The following is a 27,863-nucleotide window of genomic DNA, read 5'->3' on the forward strand; positions in this document are numbered from 1 at the left end:
CTGCACCGTACACAGGGAAAAGATAGGACATGTCTTATCTTTCACTGTGTGCACGGCCTGTATGCCATGCATTTCTATAGAGAGGGGTCACATTCCTGTGAATCCAGCCTTATTCTGGGTTTGGTTTAGGAAATAGCACGCATGAAGCGCTATATGTCTGACCAAACTACTTTGTGGGCATCAGGCCCAAATGTTATTCCCCAAAAACTTAAGGGAACCTACAAGTGGGACATCACTACACCTCAAATGGCGAGGTGAAATTTTGTAGTCCACTTATTACAACTCCACACTTGGAGGTAGTCCGATTCCACCATTTCAATTCACATGTATAAAAACCAGACACCTTAATTTCATGAGGTAATAAATTCTGCTCAGTTGGTAAAAAGTCTATTCAGTCTTTCACGAGACTTGTTTACGTTGTGTGTGACAATCAATGTGGACTCAAATATATTCTGTCATGGAGATACAAGTTACAACACATCAGGCCACAAACAAACTAAAATTTAGGTGATAATGAAAGTTCTACAAGCCAGCATGTTTTGGACATTTCCGTGGGAACTTTTTACTCAGTTTCCCGCACTTTTAACGTGTGTGATGAGTGGTTAGCCCAACAGACATCCAACTTATTATACGTGGCCCACATGTACACCAATGTTTTATTCTATGTGGTAGGCCTGAATCAGAAAGACACAGCTTAGACGTTCCCATAAAATTCTATGGGAAAACAACAAAGGATGCCGTGAGGTGGTCATCCATGTGACGTCCATATTTGTTGATCTGTTCCTAGATTTCGCAATCAGGTGACCCTTCAAGAGATCGGGAAAAGTGAGTAACAACGCGCTGCAAATACGAGCCACAGTGTTTCAAAAGACATATACTCCATTTTTGCCGCAAAAACATGAGGACTCAAAGTCAAGGCTTGGAAAGTGAGGTAACATCGAGAAAGTGTTTAACATGTATGGATTATGTGACATGATTCCTGTTATGAGTAATCTGCCCCCATGGTTGACACTGCTTTTCGCCTAGGGATCTCTTTTACAATGGACCCAAACAACTGGCCAGAGGCTTAGCAGAAGGTAACCCAGGTTCAAAAAATATCCAAATCTTAAGCATTCACAAGGTATTCAGACTTTACATGATGATGGGTACAGAAAAGTTATGAAGGAGAACCTTATCAATCCATAGACATGAGATAAAATATTAACAAGCCATTTTACACCTGACCGGCCAGCGTCAGGCGTGAGTCACTGATATCAGGGGAGACGTGTCTCACACCCATTGGACCATGCACAAACCAAAACGCGTATAAAGGGGAAGCTATTTTAAGATGGAAAAGTGACGGCTTCTTACACAAGGTGAGCAGCCATGAGAACCAGCACCTGAGTCAATAAACGATATACCCCCATGTTCCTTAGTGGAGAAGAAGGCAGAGGGGAAAAAAAATGGATCAGTAGTACGATATTTTTCAGTCAGGGGACAGTATTTCGTTGTGACTTTGGTCAAGGTCTAAGCTATATTTAAGAAGAGATTAATGGAATTTCATGGTACAGATACCGCCCTGCCCCCAACACACACTTCTCCAGAAAAAACAGGTTACATATAAACAGCAACTAAAACCTTGGAGAGATGAGATCTACAGCTACAGGTGACATCCCAGGGCTACAAGGCAGCAGGTATCTCCAAGGACAGATACTAGAACAGGGCACATGCTAAGAATAACTACTGAGGCCCACGACCATCACATTGACTTCAATATAAAATCCACAGAGCTCAGCTAAGCGCACATATTATGGTCAGGGATATAGATGGCAACAGAAGATACTGGCAGCCACTTACTCAATAGGAGGTCAACCTAAACCATTGATTGCTTCCTATCGATAAGGCTACGAGAATCTACCAGATCTGCAAATTAATTGATAGCATCGCACCCAGAGGATCTCAATGGTGTATAATTGGTCAGGCTACGTCACAGTTCTTCCCACCATACCCAACAGACAAAAGGTCTTGTCAATTGTGAGGGCACCTTTAGGTAGTAGATGGTGATGCCAACTAGTAATGGCTGCCTGTGCCTGTAAAGGTTGTCAAACAACATTCCTAGACCGTGAATGGTGCAAAAAAATAAATAAAAACTTGTCTCAAGCAACCTATAAAAGGAACCCCCTGTTCAAGGTTTGGAGTCAGCGCGTAGAGTTACCCATCCTGGAAAAAGGCCATAATCAACGATCAATATGAATGGTCTGTCCACCATTTTTATAATCATTTGTCGCGGTTTTCTTTGTATGGTGGAGGCAGCCATTTTCAACTTAAAAGGGGCAATGTTTAATATTTAGACCTATCCATAAAATGCAATACATACAAGACTTCTGAACAGTGGCCCCCAAAGAGCCACTCTCCATTCAAGTCTACGGGAACCATCTCATCTTCCAATGATAATGGTCGTCACTATGATTGTGAAATACAATTAAAGATAATTCCAAGAAACAGTCCCCAGTGACCCCCATGCCAATCTATATGACCGTACAAATTATCAAGATAGGTATGAGACTTCTAGATCTAGATTGAGCATTTACATTCCCTAGAAAACAAGGGTTAAAACACTTTCAGCTTTCGTGGCTTGTGTTTGGGCTGCGACCTAGAATATTTGCATGACCTAAATGTAAAAGACAATGAAACATGCAGAAGGAAATATTTACTTGTGATGGAGGCTCTACAGGATGACCTCGCATGGCTGGGAGGAACATTAAATCCCCATAGGTGAGGAGGCAGAGCATGCCCGCAGTGTGCCAAGCCAATCGCTGGAAGACAGCTCACACTCTGCAACGACATCTGACAAGTTTGGTCCCCTCTCTCGCTGAGAATCCACGCAACATTTCTACTAAAGCCCTTACAAAAATCAATGTGGCTCCGTACTACCTTAACACTAAACAATGGACCCTTTTGCATTATAATGATGGTGTGTCTGCAGTGTAAAGAGGCATTCATCGTGCCCCCCTTACTGCCCTCCCACCTCCTAAACTTGTGCATATGAATCAAAGAGTTAGGAAGTGGTAGTCTTAGTGCATGCCCAATTTCCAAACTCATGGTCCATGTACTAATATAATAAATGACCTAGAAGCCCATGGTATACAGCAGTCGGATGACATACGTATAAATGGAGTCTCTCTGCAAACAACACGACTCCTGGGACTGAGTGCAATGGAAAAGTCATACTTTATTAAAAGAGACAAAATCACAACGCTGCACCCGATCGATGCCAGCCCAGAGTACCTTAAAGGGTTACCCGAAGTCATGTGGTATAGGAGCAAACATAACTTGAGTGTGCAAATACAGATCTCTATGAAAAAAAAGTGATATCCTCCCAGAGTACACCCATAACAAAGCCATGATACAAGAGTACAGCTGTGCCCAGCGCTAGATCAATCCTACAATATAAAGCTGCCATGATACAACAGTCCACAGCACTACAGCAATCCTACAACTAAAGGACATACTAACACTGTGCTACAAGGAGGAGGAGGAGGAGGAGAGTGGGCTCAGGACGTTGGTGTGATGACCACACTAATAATGTGACATCACATGATTCAAACACGTAGCCCCCAGCTATAAAACAAAAATTTTTACACACGAACGAGAAGAAACCATGACCGTACCTCTCAACCGCCCCACATCCTTAACAACAGGGGAGTTATTTTTGGACCAAAAAACAAACAAAAAACACACACCCCCCCACTAGAAGAGCCCACCTCTACCTACCCCTCCCTACCATGACCGACAGCTTAGGATCATCAATGGCTCATCACCGGGATCTCCAGCTCAGCTCCAGCCTGGATAGAAGAGACTGTAACCAGCAGCTGGGAAGGGTTCGCTCCACCCCTCTCATACCCCCACCCATTGGTTAAGCTAAAATCTACTCCAACTCCTTCAGGAGGGAAAAAATACACATATGCAGATGAAACAAGGCAGTACCAAAACTTTGCAAAAGACTTGGCAGGTTGTGAGGCTGCAGCAAGTCACCCAGACTTCTCCGTTCTGTCTATTGCATCAGCATTACCCGGCGTGAGATAATCCGGCTACGGGAGCGCGGTATAAAAGTGCCCTGCAGCTCTGGTTATCAAAGATTTCACAATACCACAGTTGTGCTTCAATTTTTAACCTGTCAACGTGCTTCTAGTGCGACCATAAGGCCTCCACAATCCCGAAAATGGGTTTGTTAGCACCAGATATAGCAATGCAGGTGGTAATGCCCACAGATAATTTGGCGACTTAAGGTCTTCTGGGTCATATTATTGGCGCAAAGGGTTCTGCAATCTTCGACACGGATTGAATGGAGTGGCAGTGCAAGTGCTCGACCTGTTGGGAAATTTAATAAGCGGGAACCGGATCCAGATTCACGCGATGGTGAAGGTCCCCGTAGTCAGACACCACAGATCAGTTTAGCTCCTATGGTTAACGGTGCGCATGTACGTGGTGGGTGGTATCTGGGGCACGCCCCCTTACGCCAGCGCTAGCTGTACGTTTGACCGAACTTTAAGACAACTAAAGTAGGTACAACCATTTTAAGGGAAAAATAACTATAAACAGCAGGACAATCAATTGATGGAAAGTGACCTTGAGACATGGCTTTATTTATTGCCCCCTATAGGAACGACAAACAGCTAAACAAACATGGGTATGAACACTTTTCCTGTGTAAACATACCAAGTGATCAGCTGGCACATATGACAGGTAACCAAAGTACAGCACGTCACCCATGCGGGACAACTGGCTATAGGGAAAGTGCACAACACTAGGACTCATTCAAGGAAGGTTATCTGGATAAACAGGTCTCCCCCCCTTCCCCCACGCCTTGCTGAGAATAAGCAATAGTCACCAACCCCCCACCCAAGCAAGTGGTCAACCCTCTACAAGAGGGTTGCAGGTATAGAGTAATCCACCCCACACAGCCCATTACGAAGACCAACATCTATTACAACGATGACCAGGTCATACAGCACCTACAGCCACCATAGAAGCCGCGGTGCATACACAAACAGGACTGTCGCTAACACAACCCTCAGGATTGCAAGCCTCGAGGTGTCCTAGGGATGGAAAAACAAAACACGGGAGTCAGAGGAGTTAGGCACAAGTTAGTTGCCAGGGTGCCTCCACAAACTGGAAGGTTCAGTCTCTCGCACGGCTGCAGCTTGGTGGACAGATTCTCAGTGGTGTATTGTACTCATTGTTACTAGATGTTCTGTGTACAGGGTTTCGCTCTATGATTTCTTCTAAACTATTGTCTTTGACCTGGGTAAGAACTAAACGAATATGGAATACCAAGAATCTTCCTTGAGGAGGTGTGAACAGGTGTGGTAGTAAGAAGCATCAAGATTGAAGAAATTCCTCCTTGAGGATATGTCAAATACATAATTGCACATGGGGACCCAACATCTCTCTCCATGAGGGTCTACGGGAGAGTCAAAAAATAGAGTTGCTTGAAGAGCACCCACAGGCTTGAGTGGATTAGGGACCTGCGCACCCCTGTTCTTAAGATACGGGGAAGACTTGCTCTCACCCAATATAAAATTTTCTCCCTTAATTTCCCAGGAATTTTCCTCATGATAGATGTTTTCGATCCATTCTTGCCCTGAGCAATAATTAGCAAATTGAACAGAGAATATATCTCTTAGGCTGCATTCACACGACCATCAGGGACACTTATATACGGCCGCAAATTTGTGGCCTAGTATGCATCCTCCACAGACTGCTATGGCGTCCAAGCTCGGTACGGTGAGCACACTTTCCAGTGTCCACACAAGAGAGCAATACGCCATCTTCGGCCGTAAGAACATATGGCAGATATTTCTCCCGGCCACGGCCTGCGGGCACACATGATGCTACGTTCTTCACAAATAAACCAAAAACATGGCCTTGTAGGTGAAGTGTTCTGCATCAGACATGTGTGATAAAATGTGGCCAAAATGTGAGGAATCTTCCACGTTTTCATGGAAATTATACATTCCGTGCTCCAAGGGTGTCGCTACAACATTATGTCCACCCTCAGTTTTTAAAGGCTACACAGGGTTTGGTAGACGGTGTCAGGTAGTAAAATTGGGCAAGAGAGTGACCAACATTGTGGACATTTGCATATTTTTTTTTCAACATTAGACTATAGATTTTCTTTCCAGCGTTGAGGCCTCCTAATTTTAGATAGGTTGCGCAGAGGCCCATAATGCATTGCTCTGGACTACTCCCTAATATAGAGAAGTCTTCTCACTGCACTAGAATTATGGCCGCCCTCACATCCAAGTAGGAATGGAGTAGTGACAGGGAATAACAGCCGTCACCTTGTTATTCCAGATATCCGTCAGGTTTATTCCATTCACATTTCACAACTACAGGAAAAAGTGCACCATTTCCCCGAATATGAGAGCAAAACGGGCATATGTCACCAGCATCTGATCTGTGCAGAGCCCGGGGTGTACAGCAGACGTATTTAGCCGGAATGGAGGAGATTAAGTGATTATCGGAATAAAACGCATAATCGTCGTTCTCTCCGTGTCAAGCACCTGTCTCCATGTAATACCAACACAACATATAGAAGCTATCCATGTGTGGGAGTCCCACAACCTGGTTTTTCCTCTTTAGTCAGCTACATACCTGTCAGGGAAAATACTAGAATTCATAGCTGCCCATAATTTACTATAATGCAATCACATTTCACTAAAACATAAAGACTCAAAGTTTAGGCTTCAGAATGAAACTCAGGTTCATGTGGACCTGTAGTTGGTTTAAGGTCCCAAAACTGCGTGGCAGTGCCTCTTTAAAGAGGTTGGCTGCTAATAAAGTTTCAGGGTCCAGGCTCCTAGGCTTCCGGCGAATCAGAAGTTCACGGCTCCATGATCCGCAAGAAGACCCGAAAACAGCTGCCTTCTTTTTCGGACAGAGTTTAGTAGGGTGTGGGAGACCCGTTTAGTTTTCCACTTAAAGGGGTTGTCCACTTTCAGCGAATAATTGATATGGTTTAAGGAAAAGTTATACAGTTTTCCAATATACTTTCTGAATCAATTCCTCAGTTTTCTAGATCTCTGCTTGTTATCCCTTAATAGAAAACTTCTAGGTTTACTTCCAGAAATCAGTCCATGGTCTTGTGATAGGAACACAGGTACATGACCCGCCATTGTTAAAGGGAATAGTCAGAACCGTGTGACAATAGTGGCTCCCACCTGTACGTCCACCACTAGCCCATGGATAGATTTTTATCCAATGGAAGTAAACATTAAAAAGATTCTTATGCGATGACAGCAAGCAGAGGGCTAGAAAACTGAGGAATTGTTACAGAAAGTATATTGGAAAATTGTCTAACATTTCATCACATAATATCAATTATTTGCTGAAAGCAGACAACCCCTTTAACCTGGTAAACCACTAAGGGAAGCTTCTGGGTAAAACATCCCCATGGTCGGCCTAATAAGGGGCCTAAGGTGGCGATCTGAACCTGTGCGTCAACCCTTGCACCAGGCATGACACATCAGGTTTGAATGGAGTTTTACGTAATAAAGTTTCCTGGGATCACAATATTAATGGGGTATCAATATCAAAATAGGGAGTCACAACCTCAAACAACTTTATGTTTCTGTTTCAAATCCACTCATTGCAAATAAGGCCTAATGCCCACATGATGAGATTTACGCAACTCATTAGCTTGCCCGAATGTCCGGCCCAAACGCTTAGGGTGATGGCAGACGTGCAAAAGCAAACAAAACCGCACCCACCAGGGCGAGCCGCAGCCCAATAGCATCAGCGTTTCTATGGTAACGACTGTGATCAGGAATGAGCCGCCGGTGTTTTGCGTTAATTTACGCCGATGCGATCGAGCCACGGCCCACCCGGGGGCTACGGCTTTGCCTGCGTTTGCAAACGCAGAGAAAACGGCACGTGTGCCACTACCCTGAGGGTGATGTCACACATGGCGTTTTTAGGCCGTTTTGAGTTCGTGCGTTTTCAGATTGTAAAAACGCATGCGTTTTTAAAAAAAAGCATTCGTTTTTTGAAACTGCATGTGTTTTTGTCTGTTTTTAATTGCACAAATTCAGAAAACCGGACAAAGCCGCATACAATTAATAATGTTAAAAAATGTATGCGGTTTTTACGAACTAAAAACGGCCCAAAAACGTCATGTGTGATATCACCCTTAGGGTGATGGCACACGTGGCGTTTTTAGCTGTGCGTTTTCAGATCGTAAAAAATGCATGTGGTTTTTAATGGACTGCTTAAATACGGCCTGAAAACGGGTACAAAGCGCCACGTGTGACCACAGCTTTAGTGACTGGAACCTCAGCAGGTCAGATCTTTGAGCGTTTAGGCCGGACATTGAGGGAAGCTTACAATGGATCACACTGACTCCTGGCCAATGGGCCTTATTCACATCCTTTTTCATGCCAAGCATCTTGACACACTAGTCAGTGAATCTATGGCTAGTTTTAGATTTTTAACCCTTTCACCCCCCCCCCCCCTTGCAAAACAAAAAGCGGGTTTTGCCACCAGGACTTCACAAGGCCAAATTCTAACAAGCCCTTTGTAATGCAATGCCGACATAATACTGTAACATATGGGAAAATGTTAATGTTATCAGCCACCTGAAATAAAACCGCATTGTGTGTGCAAACACCCGCTCCCCCCCCCACCTGCAGAGCAAACACAAAGGTGCCCCCAGGTGTGGCCGCATTGCACTGGCCCGCTATTTCCTCTGGCAGGTGAGGAGTACTGCCTGGGGCCACTTGGCACCCATTTCTAAACATGGCCATAGTGACAAGAGAAACACCTCAGCCCGATTACAATTGACAACACACCCTTTGATGTGCCCTATGTCACAAGACACTAGGACAGCTATTCCTTTGTCACATGGCTGAGCATGCATGTAGTACCTTGGGTAGCCATTGACCAAGTTATAAAAAAAAAAAAAAAAAACACTTGCTGCCATGGAAGGGTCAGGGCCTATCCATACACAAAATCTCAATAGAGAGCTACAAGTTAATACAGCGCCACACTTCCCAATAGTCAGCGAGTGGTATTGCAGCATACTATGGGGAGAGGTGTGCTCTAGAAAACAAGCGTGGCACCGTTATTACAAAAACTAACAGATCCTCATTTCCTAACCTCAGACAATCCCTCTTATCTGTATCAGAAAAAAAAAAAGTTATACAACTTTGCAACTACATCACATTCCTTATCTCGTGCTCATCCCATGTAGGCTGACCACACGCATCAGGGTAGGTTCACACAAAGTTTTTTGGATGAGATTTTAAGATAGGAAAACAAGAGCTGAGGGTTCGCACCCAAGTGCGGTATTCTCCATGGATTAACCTATTACAATGGTCATCGTTGCAATTTTAGAAGTTAGGCTGCACTCACTCGGACTTATGAAAACGGCCATATTAGTACTGTACTGTTTTTTGACATACGGCCACATTAATTTCAATAGACAATACGTCCAATCATTTATATTACCGTTTTTGACACTAGCATACCGTACACTAGCCGTATATAAATATATAGCATGTCCTATTTTCTCCCATATTTCAGTTCCGTACGCCATAGAAGTCATAGATGTATAAAATACAAACGTCACGTATATGCGGGCTTATACGATCCGTAAATACAGGACTGAAGAAATCGTACTGTCGTGTGAATGTAGCCCTCTGTACCAAGTTTCATTATTACCTCCTATCTTGATTGATGGGGATCCCAGCAGTCGCGACCCAAACAATCACGAGAATTGGGATTACGTTCACACTAATTAACGAAGTATCAGGCCGAGCATGCATATTGCCATCCCATTCAGTCATATGGGAGTGACTGAAATGGCCAAGAACATCTCTGGTGTGTCGAGTACTTCCAGTCACTGCCTATGGGAGCACCAGAGATACCTACCACAGCGCTAATTGGGAATAACAATGTAATAAAATGTATTTTACAAAGCTCCAAAAACGTATTGAATTAAATGGCAGTATGCTTGACCCCATGCTCCATCAATAGTGAGAATTGGTCCGAGTAACCAGATCAACATGAATCAGAACCAAAGGATAGAGGATAAATAACTATGTTAATCGAAAAAAAGCACTCCAGATTCAGATAAAAAAAAAAGGAAGGGTTTATTCCAAAACCAGCGACATTTCGGTGTTTATCACCTTTCTCAAGCAATGTGTGGATAAATAACTAGATACATCCTTTAGGGCACATGCACACGATCGTCAGGGCGTATGTAAACTTGCGGTCGTACATACGTCCCCCATAGACTGCTATGGAGCACGGGCTAGGTACAATGAGCACAATAAGTGCTATGGAGCAGCGCACCCACCCCTCTCCTGCGCACCGACTTGCGCCTGTCAGGCTACAGCAGCAGCTATACGTTAGTTAGCACGAGCCCTTAGAGGAAATTTATCAAAATCCATCATAATGGTAATCATCTTATATTTGTTATCCTTTAAAATCAACTTTTAAATTATGCTGATGAGCCTCAGGGGCTACACTAGCCCCTCTGATCTGCCTTTACAGGCCATTACACACTCATGGCACCCTCAGCATTTGCGCAGCAAGCACTTTGGGTTTATTAGCATAATTTTGTACATTGCTTTGAGAAAGGAGGCGGATATAGATTACAAATATACGATCTATGAGTAAGTGTCTCTGGTTTATCATGATGGATTTTGATGGCAGATTTCCTTCAAACTTTCAATGAACCGTGTAACTCAATCCTCAGGTGGAGGCCACCCACACAAATTTCAAAAAGATCTGACCAGTCACATAACATGTACATAACGTTATAAATTCCTTTCAAATATTACTGGGCTACATACCGACTGGTAGATAACCACACAACATTAATTAATAAACTGAACCCCTTTTCCTTTAAGGGACTTAATCCACACCAGAAAGCCCACACTTGCGCTGGGATTTCTGTCACAGGCCCCACAGCAAGAACACACCATCAATTTTTCAGGATTTTGCCATGTAAACATGCCCCAACATACATTAATATCTATTTTTGTAACCAATCCAGTCAGAAGAACGCAGCGTGACCCTGAAGCCCTCTCCTGCTGACCTCACCACATCAGAAGAGGCTTCACCCATACGGCAACAAGCCTGAACATGACCAAGCTATTTTTTCCCCTTCTTTGGAGGATGGTGTATGAGGGCAACTCTGACACTTTCCTCACATGATATTCCTTATCCATGTCCCAACAAGGAGCTTCACCACAGATATAGGCTCCTGTAAAGTTTCAGCCAATTGTCTTAATTGTTGTGGGCGGCCATCATTGCCAATTCTGACAACAGGAAGCACAGCCATGTCGGTCGTCGCAGTTAATTTCCAGTCATAAATAACCAAATACTTCCTCAGATATTGCTAGGATATCAGTTTTTGACAACCAAAAGAAACAACCAATATGGCCGCTTTCTTTGTCATGGCTACCACAACAAATGAGAAATACAAAAAAAGAAGTCAATTTCTGTCAAATGTACCCTTCAAATCAAGCATTGTCTATCAGGACCTGCTTCAACCAATGAGTGGCCTCCTTGGACACTTTTTCAGGGGGACTTAAAGGGGCTGTCCCAAGTATATACACAAGTTAACCCCTATCCACAGGAAATGGGAAAAAATAGCTATTTGACGGGGGGGGGGGGGGGGGGAGGGGGGTTTGGAGGTCCAAGTGTTGGAACCACCAGCGATCACAAGAACAAGACCCCCAGGTCTCCAGAGAACAGGGATCCTATTCTCACTGATGGGTAGAGGGGATGAGGTAGCCGTGCACTGTACTCCGCTATTTCAGTCATTGCCTACATTCGAGTGTGCCACTGCCCCAATCAATGAGGATGGGATCTGTTGCAAGAAAGAAAGCCTGCCACGGTGGAAACTTTAAATACCATTTTCCCTCAATAAGTATTCAACACACTGCAGCTCCCAGGTCACACCAGAACCAGAAGAGTTGGGGGTCCTCATCTGCTTTAGCAAATCAGTGGTCACCTCAGATCACAGGTCCGAGGAGGCCACAGATTGGCTAAAGCAGGACCTGTAAACTTCCAACACTTGTACAGCGCGAGTCTAGTAGCCCCTAGAAGTCCTGATGCAATGCAGCAGCACGGTAGATTTACGTAGTAGATTTATGGGGACTTGGACACAGTTTTGGAGACTTAAGCATGTACATTTTTTACGGCCTGATGAGCTAGTATACAAGACACAAACCATATGGAAGAGACGCAAACCGTCATGATATATTACAGAAAACCCAGATAATTGACCAAATAGATTGTAGGAATGCACATTCCTGCCCCATTCAAAAGACTGCGAACAGCCAACAAACGCAAACTCACTCCTCTGCTGAAAGCCAAAAAAAAAATCATGTTTGTCAGCAGGGGGATGCACTGTGTGTGACAATGTGTGAACTGTAGAGGGACAAAATTCAATGGCTTTTCCTACTAATTTAAGTTCACAAGTTTGAAGGGAACCTGTCAGAAGGTTTGGATCACCTAAATAACTGGTGTTTAGGGTTCTAAACCACACACACAGTAAAGGCAAAAAGGTTTGGGACCTTTAACCCCTGCAACATGAAGGCACACTGGCAATGTAGATGCACAAAATCCACCAACAGGATCCCTTTAACTTAACCTCACCAACATAAAGGTCAGCAAAACATATGACCCTTCCTTTCCCAAATTGATACAAATCTCCATTTAGCCTCAAACTACCCTGTCACAGGACACCATGGACACACTACTGAAGCCCGTTACGCACAACCCCCCCCCCCAATCAATTTTTGGCCATGCAAGCCCGTTCTGCGCAAGCCCCCCCCCCTTCGTTTTTGGCCGTGCAAGCCCGTTACGCGCAAGCCCCCCCCCTTTTCATTTTTGGCCGTGCAAGCCCGTTACGTGCAAGCCCCCCCCCCTTTCATTTTTGACCGTGCAAGCCCGTTACGCGCAAGCCCCCCCCTTTTCATTTTTGACCGTGCGAGCCCGTTACGCGCAAGCCCCCCCCCTTTTCATTTTTGACCGTGCGAGCCCGTTACGCACAAGCCCCCCCCTTTTCATTTTTGACCGTGCGAGCCCGTTACGCACAAGCCCCCCCCCATCAATTTTTGACCATGCAAGACCGTTACGCACAAGCCCCGCATCAATTTTTGGCTGAGCAAGCCCGCCCCCCCCCCATATCGATTTATTTGGCTGTGCAAGTCTATTACACACAAGCCCCCCCCTCAATTAGTGACCGTGCAAGTCCATTACATGGAAGAAACCTTAACATTTTTGTGCTTCACAACCTTTATTTGGAAAAGCCTTGTTAATTTCAACACAGCAGATGTTACTTTTTATACCCCTTTTAGTTTTGTCCCTGCAGATCTGTTATTATTTGCTTACATAGTTTATTTGTAAGACCCCTGATCACCCCTTCTAGTTTCGGCCCTGCAGCTGACACACAGAAGCCCCCTTTAATGGTAACCTGACTGGAGCAGCTCAGCACATGTGCCTCCTCCCAGCATGCAGCGCTCCTCACCCATAGCCAGGGAACAGTAGCCGGGGCTATTTATATCCGTGCAGTGCGGCCCCGCGCTCCCTACATAGCGCTGCCGGTGCTCCCACATGGCGGGGACACGGGGCGGATCGGGCCGCTCAGGCCTAGGGAGAGCCGCGACCCACGTTGCCTTCTCTGCAGCAGTGGAATGCTGGGTAGCCGGGGGTGGGCGGGGCCACTAGAACGTTGGACCGTGAACGTTCTGAAATGGACCGTTGGACTCTGGAACTAAAAACGGAACGCTCGTTTAACCCCTCCGGTGCCGTCACCCCGCCCACGTCAAAGCCGGTGCGCAGGGGGGGCACCCCAGCGAATATGTGGGTGCTGCGCTCTATCCCTCCTCCACCCAGACTGCAGTGTCATCACATCAGCAGACACCCCGCACATGTCACCCACCTGCAGGGATCTGGCCATTCACCGGGGCGCCGCTTGCTCTGATCCAGGGGTTCACCTTGGGCGGTGGGGCTTCCACAAACTCCTTGCGCCCCAGCCCGTCCTCGGCGTCCTGCGCGTGCTCCGGTTTGCCCCCCTCCGCCTCCGTGTCCGGTAGTGGCTGCTGCTGTTGCTGCAGGGGCATGAGCGGAGCCTCCACCTGAGTCGCCATGTCCCTCGCCCCCTCCTCCTCCACCCGGGCCGGGAGCAGCACCTGCACTAGTCCGCTCACGTAAAAGATGAGATGACCGGGCGGAGGATCCCCGAGGTTACCCGCTGCAATATGGAAGCCAAGGAAGACCACGCGATGGGCTGTGCGGGGGCGCGCTCTGAGACACGCCGACGTGCGCGGCCCCGAGGGGAGGATGGAAAGGGGGCGGGGTTCCTGGCTGAGGGTCAGCTGCAGCCCCATTCATGCGCCCTACCCCCGCCCAGTCTCATCCCAAACTACAACTCCCAACAGCACTGCCCTTAACAGACGGTGCTGGAGCACGCTGGGAGTTGTAGTTTCCCAGCAGCTTCACAGTCACAGGTTGTTAGACTCTGTCCTACTGTGCAATCCCTTACTAGAGCTATATAGTTCCTATTCCAGCGTCTGATCGATGCTCCAAAAACAAAGAAACCTGTGTGACCATAGACCAAACAAAGACAACTCTGCAACAGATTTAATAAAGTTAGGTCTTAAAGGGGGATTGAGGTGTGACAGCTGTATAAAGAGCTGAAAGTTATCTCAACGATTCCGCAAGATTCTGACAAATGTCTCAAAATGAGGGTAAAAATAATCCCCACTCTCCGATTCTATTACTGTATCCTCTTATTTCTCTTTTTTTGGAATATACACTCACCGGCCACTTTATTAGGTACACCATGCTAGTAACGGGTTGGACCCCCTTTTGCCTTCAGAACTGCCTCAATTCTTTGTGGCATAGATACAACAAGGTGCTGGAAGCTCCTCAGAGATTTTGGTCCATATTGACATGATGGCATCACACAGTTGCCGCAGATTTGTCGGCTGCACATCCATGATGCGAATCTCCCGTTCCACCACATCCCAAAGATGCTCTATTGGATTGAGATCTGGTGACTGCGGAGGCCATTTGAGTCCAGTGACCTCATTGTCATGTTCAAGAAACCAGTCTGAGATGATTCCAGCTTTATGACATGGCGCATTATCCTGCTGAAAGTAGCCATCAGATGTTACAGGGTACATTGTGCTCATAAAGGGATGGACATGGTCAGCAACAATACTCAGGTAGGCTGTGGCGTTGCAACGATGCTCAATTGGTACCAAGGGGCCCAAAGAGTGCCAAGAAAATATTCCCCACACCATGACACCACCACCACCAGCCTGACCCGCTGATACAAGGCAGGATGGATCCATGCTTTCATGTTGTTGACGCCAAATTCTGACCCTACCATCCGAATGTCGCAGCAGAAATCGAGACTCATCAGACCAGGCAACGTTTTTCCAATCTTCTACTGTCCAATTTCGATGAGCTTGTGCAAATTGTAGCCTCAGTTTCCTGTTCTTAGCTGAAAGGAGTGGCACCCGGTGTGGTCTTCTGCTGCTGTAGCCCATCTGCCTCAAAGTTCGACGTACTGTGCGTTCAGAGATGCTCTTCTGCCTACCTTGGTTGTAATGGGTGGCGATTTGAGTCACTGTTGCCTTTCTATCAGCTCGAACCAGTCTGCCCATTCTCCTCTGACCTCTGGCATCAACAAGGCATTTCCGCCCACAGAACTGCCGCTTACTGGAAGTTTTTTCTTTTTCGGACCATTCTCTGTAAACCCTAGAGATGGTTGTGCGTGAAAAAAATCCCAGTATATCAGCAGTTTCTGAAATACTCAGACCAGCCCTTATGCCACCAACAACCATGCCACGTTCAAAGGCCACAAATCACCTTTCTTCCCCATACTGATGCTCGGTTTGAACTGCAGGAGATTGTCTTGACCATGTCTACATGCCTAAATGCACTGAGCTGCCACCATGTGATTGGCTGATTAGAAATTAAGTGTTAACGAGCAGTTGAACAGGTGTACCTAATAAAGTGGCCGGTGAGTGTAGGTCAAGACAGGTGAAGGAAGTATAGACGTAGACTGTCTCCCGCCTTACAAAGCTTCAAACTCAAAAACCCATCTGTTTAGGCCGCGGTCACACATTCCGCTAGGTGTCTGTTCATAACGCGACGCTAGCGCTACCCTCCAATCTAGATTGTAAGCCCTCACCTTGTATCTCCATATATATTGTGAGCCCTCACCTTGTATCTCCATATATATTGTAAGCCATCACCTTGTATCTCCATATATATTGTAAGCCATCACCTTGTATCTCCATATATATTGTAAGCCCTCACCTTGTATCTCCATATATATTGTAAGCCCTCACCTTGTATCTCCATATATATTGTAAGCCCTCACCTTGTATCTCCATATATATTGTGAGCCCTCACCGTGTTTCTTTATCTATATTCCCATATAGATTTGTGGGCCCTCACCTTTTATCTCCATAGAAATTGTAAACCTTCAGCTATACTCCTCAACTCGTGCCTCCATCTGTCCTCTCATATAGATTGTGAACCCTCACCTCATGCCTTCATCTATACTCCCTTATAGATTTTGAGAATTCATCTTGTGTCACCATATAGATTGTGAGCCCTCACCTCGTGCCTCTATCTATCCTCTCATATAGATTGTGAGCCCTCACCTTAGGTCTCTATTAACCATCACATATAGATTGGGAACCCTTACCTTGTGCTCCCATCTATCTTCGCATATAGATTGGGAGCAATCACCTTGTGTCTCCATATAGATTGGGAGTCCTTACCTTGTGCTTCCATCTATCCTCAATGTGCAATTGTAATTTATATTATTGCTCTGCTTTTAAGGGTTTGTAAACACCCTTTACTTATCCACAGGAGGGGATTGGGGTTCCAGCTGATGAAAAGCACAGGTTTTGAGAGAATGAGGGACCAACAGCCCCTTGAGTAGCTCCACAGCTGTCATGAAGCCCAAAATCCTAGTAATTTGTATGATTGGCTGTCTTGGAAGTCCGTTTCACTATGGGTGATGCCACATGTGGCGTTTTGAACGTGTTTTTGGCCTGTTTTTAAGCAGTCCGTCAAAAAACACATGCGTTGACCTATTATCTTAATTCAAACTGGTCAAAAACACATGCGTTTTTTGATGGACTGCTTAAAAACGGGCCAGAAACGCGTTCAAAACGCCAAGTGTGGGATCACCCCATGGCACAGTTCAGGGCACCTTTGATTTCTAACTTTCCAGTTGCTGGGGGTCCTAACAGTTACATCCCCAGAGATCAAAACTCCATCTTTAATTGCTGTTAAGTGACAGAGCAGTTATTGTCATTGTCTGGATGACTTTGTTACAGTTTTCTGTCAGTTCTGTCAGTGAATTGCAACATGATTGCTTATGATGACCCTAGAGACTGACACATGCACAATCTTGTTACAATTTTTACAAGTTTGTAACAATTGTATCTGATATAGCCAATCCTCTCGTTGATGTATTGTACTTACCCTGAGTGCACGTTCACACGATGCATTGTGCTTCGCGTTTTTGACGCATTCCACTGGCTTCAGTCTTGATTACATGCTAATGTGACATTGCGTCTTAGCAGATGCAGTGGAGACGCAATGTAACCTTAGCATATAATCAAGGCCCTAAGGCCGCGGTCACACGTACCGCTAAGCATCCGTCATAACGCGACGCTAGCGCACAGGGGGAGGTCCTCGGCCCGAACGCAGCATGCTCTACTTTTGCGTTTCACACACGTTTTCCCCGCCCCATTCAAGTCTATGGAAACGCATCAAAAACGCATTGCACTCGCAATCATTGCAAGTGCAATGCGTTTTAAACGTATAGGTTGCTAGGTGACTAGGTGATGAATAATTCCCCTGCTCGAGATCGAGCATTTAATTAAAAAAACACAATGAAGAATAGAATAAAAACAGTGAACACAGCATCCGTCATAACGCGACGCTAGCGCACAGGGGAGGTCCTCGGCCCGAACGCACATGCGTTTCCAGGGAAACGCACGCGATTGTTAAGCCGATCGCATGCGTTTCTCTGGAAACGCATGTACTTTTGGGCCGAGGACCTATGCGTCATGAATGGACGCTTAGCGGTACGTGTGACCGCGGCCTAAGGCTGCCGCCACACGTAGCGCTTTGTCTGCGTTTTCAAACGCAGGGAAACGCCTGCGATCGGGAACGAGCCGACGGTGTTTTGCGTTAATTTGTCTTTGTCTGCGTTTGCGCTTGCAAGCGCAGACAAAGCGCTACGTGTGGCCCCAGCCTTAGGGTGATGCCACACATGGCGTTTGAACCCTTTTTTGGTCTATTTTTAAGCAGTCCGTCTTTTTTGAAAACGCATACGTTTTTGACCAGTTTTAATTAGGATAATTGGTAAAACCAATGGGTTTTTTAACGAACTGCTTAAAAACGGACCAAAGAGGTTCAAAACGCCATCTGTGGCATCACCCTATAATGCAAGTCACCAGGTGCTGGTTGGCGATGGCATTCGTTTGCATAGAAGTGCATAGGCGTTCGGAACTGGCACGTCCCCACGCATTTTGATTCACTTTCTAAACAGAATTGCAACACTTAGGGTGAAGACACACGTGGCGTTTTTAGGCAGTTTTTGGGCCGTTTTTAGTTAGTGCGTTTTCAGATCGTAACAGACGCATGCGTTAAAAAACCAGATAATTGGTCAAACCTGTCATGTGTTTTTTTTACGATCTGAAAACGCACTAACTAAAAACGGCCCAAAAACGCCACGTGTGTCTTCTCCCTAAGGCTGGTGCCACACGTACCGCTTTGTCTGCGTTTGAAAACGCAATTGCAGACAAAGCCGTACCCACCGGGGCGGGCCGCGGCCCGATCGCATTGGCGTTTCTATGGAATGCATTAAATGAATTGTTTCCATTTGCGTTTTTTTCAAGCGCGTGCGTGCGTTTGTTTTGACGCACGTCAAAATCGCAGCATGCTCTACTTTTGCGTTTCACACAAGTTTTCCCCGCCCCATTCAAGTCTATGGAGACGCATCAAAAACGCATTGCACTCGCAATCATTGCAAGTGCAATGCGAGTGCAATGCGTTTTAAACGTAAGGGTTGCTAGGTGACATGAATAATTCCCCTGCTCGAGATCGAGCATTTAATTAAAAAAACACAATGAAGAATAGAATAAAAACAGTGAACACAGTGAACACAGGATCACTTAAGTGAAGCACACAGTGCAGAATAGATTACAGATGTTCGGCACATCTGCTTACTTGTCGGGAGATACGCGCGGAAAGGTGCAAACAAAATAGCATGTGAAGAACAATATATATGTGTGAAGAACACATTGCAGATGTATGGAAACATCTGCGAAGTGTTCTTCACACACATATATATTGTTCTTCACATGCTATTTTGTTCGCACCGCTCCGCGCGTATCTCCCGACAAGTTAGCAGATGTGCCGAACATCTGTAATCTATTCTTTACTGTGTCTTTCACTTGAATGATCCTGTGTTCACTGTTTTTATTCTATTCTTCACTGCTCTTCACATCCCATTGTCGGGAGATAATATACGCGCGGAACAGTGAAGAATAGATTGCAGATGTTTGCATACATCTGCTAACTTATCAGAAGACATTTTTTTCAATTAAATAACACATTTTATTCCCGAACCATGGTCCCTTTGAAAAATGCTCCCATTGACTTGAAAAACGCAAAAACGCTAATGACTCCAAGGAAGAATGAAACAAAATCGCTGCCAAAAACGTCAGTTTTTCACGCATTGCACCCTGACGTGAAATGCAAGTTTGGGTGGAGTTAGATGTTACATTCCAGTCACACACACAATGTATTTCATACCATCCATCTTGCATTCACTGAGAAAGTGAATCTTCTCCCGCTTTCTGTCGTGAGGTGATTTATGTTATATACACTCTGTGCATTATGAGTCATATATCTATTTACTCAACTGGATTTGAAAAGTGAACATGAAGTAATCCTCCTTGTTAACTATGCCACCGGGTTGTTTCTCAAAGAGAGGAGTTATGTGTTCAGTCACTAATAGGCTGCATTCACCCGAACGTATGGGGGACATATATACGGACGCACATTTTCGTTTGGATTATACATTCATAATACATTAAGAGTATTAAGAGCAGGGACAGATGAATGAGGATTTCTCAGTATAAAATTTGGTGGGTGGTTTAGGCCTGGGGCTATTGCCCAAAGTGCCTATATCATAATCCACTACTGAGGACACACCTAAGGCCGGTGCCTTTGAAAACGCAAACGCAGACAAAGCCGTGCCCACCGGGGCGGGCCTCGGCCCGATTGCATCGGCGTTTCTATGGAAACGCCTGCGATCGGGAACGAGCCGCCGGTGTTTTGCATTAAATTAACGCAAAACACCGGCGGCTTATTCCCGATCGCAGGCGTTTCCATAGAAACGCCGATGCGATTGGGCCGAGGCCCGCCCCGTTGAGTACGGCTTTGTCTGCGTTTGCGCTTTCAAATGCAGACAAAGTGGTGCGTGTGGCACCGGCCTAAGGCCGCGGTCAAACGTACCGCTAGACGTCCGTTCATAACGCAACGCTAGCACACAGGGGGAGGTCCTCGGCCCGAACGCACATGCGTTTCCAGAGAAACGCATGCGATCGGCTTAACAATCGCATGCATTTCCCTGGAAACGCATGTGCGTTCGGGCCAAGAACCCCCCCCCCCTGTGCGCTAGCGTCGCGTTATGATGGACGCCTAGTGACCGCTGCCTAAGGGTGATGTCACACATGGCGTTTTTGGTCCGTTTTTAAACATCCGTTTTCAGTCTGTTTTGGCCAGTTTACCATGCATTTGGCTGCTTACAACCTGTTTATCTATTAAGATAATTGGGAAAAAACGGACCAAAAACCTTTGAACCCGTTTTTGGTCCGTTTTTAAGCAGTCCGACCAAAAACGCATGTGTTCTTTGAAAATGCATCCGTTTTTGTCCAGTTTTAATTAAGATAATTGGTAAAACTTGTCAAAAACGGATGCGTTTTTTTAATGCATGCGTTTTATAAAGGACTGCTTAAAAAACGGACCAAAAACGGGTTAAAAAAGCCATGTGTGGCATCACCCTTAGGACGGCGGCACACATGGCGTCGTGAACTCGGTTTTGGGCCGTTTTTAAGCAGTCCATTAAAAATAAGCATGCGTTAAAAAAGCATGCGTTTTTGAAAAATGCATGCCGTTTTTTAAAACGCATCCGTTTTTGACCGGTTTTACCAATTACCTTAATTAAAACAGGTCAAAAACGGATGTGTTTTTTAACACATCAAAATGCCACGTGTGCCGCCGGCCTTAGGGTGATGCCACACATGGCGTTTTTGGTCCGTTTTTAGTCCGTTTTTCCCAATTGTCTTATTAGATAAACAGGTTGTAAGCAGCCATACGCATGGTATACGGCCAAAAACGGACTGAAAACGGATGCCTCAATCTTACAACCTTTTTTTTGGATATATAAACTAGTAACACAACCTAAGTAACAAACTGACATGTCACTTGTGAAGGTTAGACTAGGTTAGCAGTCACACCCCGTATAGAATGTAAACTTTGGAGTGACCCACATCATCAGCTGGAAGGTAGCACCTAGGTCACCGCCTGCGCTGGTCGTTGCATTGCAATGTATCCAGAGCATCCTATTAGTACACAGTCAGCAACTGGTCAGCGGATCAGAGTTAGAAAAAAAAGACTCGACTATCAAGGAAAATGCAATGCCAGCAACAGACCCCAGGCGGCTATTGTGCAAGCAATGTACAGGGAACACAGGGACGGGATTAAAGGATCTGTGTGACCATAGCATGCCTGCACAGTATGGGTAGGACGAGGCCAATGCTTCCAGAGGGGAGGGGAGACAAAACTGTGCACCCTATTACATAGTATTGCTGTACACTGTAAACAGCTGCTTTCAGGACGCCATGGCACTGTTATTCCATAAGCACCGGATGCAGCAGAGTTGTAGTTATTCCTTAAAGGGGAAGTCCATTTTGGAAATATTCAACCAGATGTACAGTGTGGAAAAAAAGTATTTAGTCAGCCACCATTTGTACAAGTTCTTCCCCTTTAAAAGATAAGAGCGGCCTGTAATTGACATCATAGGTGGACCTCAACAAATTTCTGGTCTTCACAGACCTGTAACTTCTTCTTTAACCCCTTTAAGGACCACGCCATTTTAACCAATTATCTTAATTAAAACTGGTCAAAAACGCATTGGGGTTTGTAAAAGCATGCGTTTTTTAACTGACTGCTTAAAAATGGCCCAAAAACGGGTTCAAAACGCCACGTGTGCCGCCGGCCTTACAAAAAATGTTTGACCTCTGTCATTGCCAGCACAGGAAATATAACAAAGTTTTAAGATTACCTTTTGTTGACTTTGGGTGAAGACACACGTGGCATTTTTAGGCCGTTTTTGGGCCGTTTTTAGTTAGTGCGTTTTCAGATCATAAAATAACGCATGCGTTTTTGACCAGTTTGAATTAAGATAATTGGTCAAACCTGTCAAAAACGCATACGTTTTCAAAAAACTAAAAACGGCCCAAAAACGGCCTAAAAACGCCACGTGTGTCTTCACCCTTTGTCTCTCATAGTTGAGTTTCTACCTATATTACAGGCCGCTCTCATCTTTTTAAGTGGGAGAACTTGCACAATACGTGGCTGACCAGTTACTTTTTTTCCCCACTGTATATCCATGGGCTCCCTATTACACATAAGCCTGACATGGATCTATATTACAGATATGGTCTGTGATATAATCATATATGAGGCCAACAAGGCATAACTTACTGTACTACCTCTGAATATAAAATTGTAAGAAAAATGTCTCTAAATCCCTTCCCTAAAAATAAAACTACTGGCCCAGTGGAGAGAAGCGTGCCACAAGCAGACGCTTGCATGCCTTTTAATAGACGTGTCTGGTTTGGCACCCAGAGGAGCCAGTAAAGAAACTCCTGCCAAGTTTTTCTTGCATAGAGAAAATTATAAGTTCCAGAGAAATACTGTGGCACCAGTGATACCAATGGGTCAGTGTTTTATCTATGGGCTTGGGAAAACACTACTTAGAATAGTTATTTTCTCTCATGCCATGCTTAAATTTGCTTTTAGGACACAGCTACACTGGGAGGAAATTATTAAAGGCAGTGTCAGTATCGGTGGTATTGACCGTACAAAGTTGTGGACAGTGTTAGTTATTGTCCATGGGGATCTGTGTAACTATACCTTTGTCTTGTTGTTAGTAGCAACAAGACTGAAAAATGTGTTCATGTTTCAGGATTGTAGCTGGACTTGCAGCTCAGGGGCGGTGGATCTCTTCACACTGGTGTGTTCTATGATCTCCCCTTATATTGTTGCCCCTCATCTCCCCTTATATTGTGGACCCGCTCATCACGTCCGCACTTTTTGGCTCCATCATCTCCTCTTCTCCTTGTAGCGCCCCATATCTCCCCCTCATATTGTGGCTCCTCTTGTCTACCGTTTATGGTATGGGTCCTCTCATCCTCCCTCTCATAGTGTGGCCTCCTCTTATGTTCCCCTTCATAGTGTGGTCCCTCTTATCTCCCCCTCATATTGTGGCTCCTCTTGTCTACTGTTTATGGTATGGGTCCTCTCATCTTCCCCCTCACAGTGTGGCCCCCTCTTATGTTCCCCCTTATAGTGTGGCCCCTCTTATCTCCCCCCTGATAGTGTGGGCCCCCTTATCTTGTATCCCCTTCTTCTATTTGCAGTCTAATTAAAAAACAATAAATATATACTCACCTCTTCACTTTCCCCAGCAGCTCTCCTCTTCTTTGTCTGCAGCAGTGTGTGGCTGTGATGCTGGCAGGTGATTACATCATCATATTGGGCCTGCTGGGCCTGCTGGCCTTTACATTTAGCAGCAGAAGACACATAGATGCCATGGCTCTTTGCAATATCATTGATTCCAACTCTATCTCTGTCCGGAGGATGCAGATAGAGTTGAAGCTGACAACTGGAATCGGCAGGGGGCGGAGTGACCAATGGAGGACTTGGGCCCACTGGTGGTTTCACCCGATCCGCAGCTTTATCATACTGCTGATAATGGTTTGGTTTTGATGCCCTTCCCTCGGTAGTTGGAAGCCCTGGAAACACAAAGACACTGAACCAGAAGCAGGTGTATCTGTGTCCCTGTAGTGGGTAGAATCCACCACTTTTCTAGGTGACACGTTGCACTGAACATATATAAATGACACTTTTATGTAGGTCGCGTTTCTCTCTGCGTCTCATTAGTGGTGTTTTCTAATCCTCCTCCAGGCTGGAGACGGCAGGTGAGAAGACTTTGAAGGTAATGAGCAGAAATATTTGCATTCCTGTCAAACAAATGAATCAGCTGCAGTGCACGTTATATCACATGAATCCTGTGCATCTGGAGAAGCACATCTCAATATCACAACTGCACTTTACATATGTGCATAGGCTGAAAGCTATCGGCAACTTAAACTGTGCATGAGGGGGTGCACTGGACTTCATTGCCACATCCCGGTGCACTACAAAGATCATTTGACCCCTTAAAATCGACCTGGAGAACAGAGGGTCAACTATGGATCAATGGCCATAGAGATGATCAGTCATGAGACCTATAGCTTCAACAACTCCTCCATAAACATGCACACATAGATTAGCATACATGTCTTCAGTGTTGGACTGGACCATCAGAGCATCGGAGAATCCTCCGGTGGGCCCAGGCTCTAACCCAATACTAAAGCCATGAAGTCCATCAGATGACAACACAGTTTTCAGCCTACTATGGTCTAATTCATAAGGTTTGATAAAGACAAAAATGTGGGCCCAAGAGACCTGATACTGCCGACATTTGACAGGTGGCATATCATGGGCAGCGGAGAATTTTACCTTTCTCTGTAGACATAGTAGTATAGCCAAATATAAAAAAAAAGTTATATAAGTATTATTAATACACCAGAGCAGAGAGGTGAAAGAAGAATCAGATAAAGGAGATGTGTGTGCCAAGCGGGCAATAATTAACTGCTGGGCAGTGCCCTAGAGCCATAGCTATAGGGGGGTGGCTTAGAATTAGCAAATGCACCTTAGGAGTCCTTAAAGTTTGTAAGTGAGGGGCCCAGTTACAGATTTTGTATTGGGGCCCAGAACCTATAGTCAATGAATCCAGAGTGATGGCACCAATGCAAAATCTGTATCATTACAGCAGCTTCTTTATCATAACAGTCTCTTTATATAAGGAAGAAACAGCTTTTGCCCCCTTAGGCTCTTGGCCCCCTCAGCTTAACCCCTTAATGGCAGCTATAGCAGACCCTAACCTTGTTATGACAGTGAGTGGGCGGCCTTGTGTCCGCTGTAGTAAGAAGATTGCCCCAGCCGTGAGGACAAAGTTTGCCGTTCTGTGTCCTGTGACCTTTCTTGGATAAATAATTGGGTGAAGGACTCTGCTAAATATACAAGAATTTTCCTTGTTTGGGTAACATTGTACAAAGCGCCCTGTGCTTTAATAATACATATCTAGAGATTAAGAGATACCGTCAGCATAAAAGTCAGAATATCTACTCTAGATAAATTTTGCCCGCATTGGTTGTATGTTTGTATTCCTCTGCACCCACCTTCGTACATGCACCCTTGTCTTGGCAGAGTGTGCATGTAGGCGGTGTCTATCAGCTCTGGCTGCGGTCGATCTTGTAAAACACAATTTTTTTATTTTACTCCTTGTGTCATGTGACCATAAAGCAAACCTGCCCCATTATTATGAGTGTTGAATTTTTGACCTTTTTTACGTTATCATGTTTTAATGTCTATTCCGGAGCAGTGCTAACAAATGCATTTCCTCTATGAGGTCAATACATTGATTATTATTATAATCATGATTATAATGTGGTACTTTCCCTTTAACAAGAATGTATTCTTTGTATGTGCTTTTTTCATGAAAAGGGGGAATAAGAGTAATTAGCTCTCCTATAATTATCCACTTTCACCATTAGTAATCCATTAGCAATAATCGGTAGTGAGACCCCCCTTGGGAGCAGGTTTACACATTAGCTGAGGCAGCCAGGGGGGTAGAAATGCAGATTCGTAATTGGTCTAAACCTCATAGCCTTTTAACACTACATTGGAAAATAGTTCCATGGGGCTGGGCAGTAGGACCTGGCATGGCTGTACATTGTATTGTAACCCCCCCTTCCTTTTATATATTCTCCTGGAGAAGCTGTCCTGCCGCTGCAAAGCCTCAATGGTAGAGCAAGGGGATGGCGGCTCCCTGCTTTACCATTGTAATCATCTCTATTGGCGTCCAGAGGATGCAACAAACTTCCCCGCACACAAGACCCAAAAATCTGGACAATTAGGCCCCATGCACCCGACTGTATACTTGCCCCGGAACATACTTGGGTGTAGCATTTGGCAAGGTGCAGGAAGGAGGAGGGGTGAGCGCTACTCACCCCTTCCCACACCATATGAAGTGACACCATGACTGGGAGCCATAGACCTCTATTGGGGGGCTATCACCTGCCTCTATATGGTTGTGCACATGGGGTCATTAGAGGTATGTCCATGCTCTTGGGTCTCAGATTCCCCATTGATCACAGGTTCGAATGTTTCAGCCACACTACGGATCTTCATCAGACATGGCTTACAAAAGATAAAGATTAAGACAAAGTGAAGCAAATACTATGGAGTAGGATGATCTATATTACTGTAAGACTGGCATTCCCATCTTAAATGAGGCTTAAGATTGAGCTACAATACCACACACAACATATGGATGGGCGTTGTGCTGTTTAGAAGATTCTTTTCTAATCCAGTACACCCCTTTAAGTCCGACTCACCCACCCAAACAAACCCATCCTACCCACCACAACAACCAACTCTTTTTATTAGACTGGGGCAATTTGTATTTGCCAGGATTGTTTCAGTAAATTCAGAATATTATTCAACATTTTCTGTACTGTTGGTTGGTATTGATATGTGTGTCTATGGACATCCCCTTTAAGTCCTTGATATTTGTGTGTAACTTCATCCATAAGCTGTCAAAGTGGAAAAATGGTTTTGAAAACTTTCTGTTTCTTAAGTTTTACTTTCTGTTTAATCTATCTGTTAAACAAGGGGTTAATGGCGGAGCCAGTGTCCTCCTGTGTAAGCCCTTTGCACTGGAGTTTCCTCTAGATTTACATAAATGGATGTCAGCAGTTATGGAGGCAGAGATCACTGAGCGCTGAGCGGCTATTACACAATCGCCATAGTGTGAGAAAGTGAGAGGTGTTGTATGTGAGATCCGTTATCTGTCTAACAGACAGATGAATGAAATATGGTAAAAGCCCTGAATTTGTCTGCAGTAACCTATGGGTTAATGCCGACATGTGATAAGCAGGAGTAGTCTGTTTGGTCTATGTTGGTCTAACAAGCATAGGCACCTTTGTAAAGTCCATACTGGGCCTCCATACTTACTATGTAGTAGGGGTAGGCTGGGAGTAGGACGCCTACTCCATCCAGGCTTCGGTCCTGGGTTTTTGTATAGCCCACTCCAGGTCAGAATCAGTAGGGGACAATGGTGGATCTTCATATAGGAGGTATGGGCGGTGACCCAGGGTTTATGGCTTTCGAGGGGCCTACGCCTATACTTGGGCCCTATAGGAAGAGCAGAACACGGAGCTGCGGGTAGAAGAAGCCTAGGTGAGTATAGAGGGTTTTTTTTTTTCAAGAGGGCTCTGCTGTGGTCATTTAGGTAAAGGGGCATCAACGGTGGACGTTTCATTAAAGGGGGCATCTGCTTTGGACATTTAATTAACGGGGGGGCGGACATCAGCATTGGACATTTCATTAAAGGGTGCATCTGCAGTGGATATTTATTTGAAGGGGGG

General features: G+C 45.2%; 1 protein-coding gene across 6 annotated transcripts in view; it reads right to left on the reverse strand.

Moving 5' to 3' along the window:
• Nucleotides 1-14,329, reverse strand: part of LARP1 (La ribonucleoprotein 1, translational regulator) — a 34,099-nt gene extending 19,770 nt beyond the window's left edge. For 3 of the 6 annotated variants that reach the window (XM_072145522.1, XM_072145523.1, XM_072145519.1), the window contains exon 1: nt 13,937-14,329. In XM_072145522.1, the coding sequence (XP_072001623.1) occupies nt 13,937-14,144 (208 nt within the window). In that variant the 5' untranslated portion in view covers nt 14,145-14,329. Of the gene's footprint in view, nt 1-3,753; nt 3,842-13,936 lie in introns of those variants that run through there. The other 3 variants (XM_072145520.1, XM_072145524.1, XM_072145525.1) reach the window with 3 other exon arrangements.
• Nucleotides 14,330-27,863: the final 13,534 nt, after the last annotated feature.

Source organism: Engystomops pustulosus, chromosome 4, assembly GCF_040894005.1.
Source record: "Engystomops pustulosus chromosome 4, aEngPut4.maternal, whole genome shotgun sequence".
NCBI lineage: Eukaryota > Metazoa > Chordata > Amphibia > Anura > Leptodactylidae > Engystomops > Engystomops pustulosus.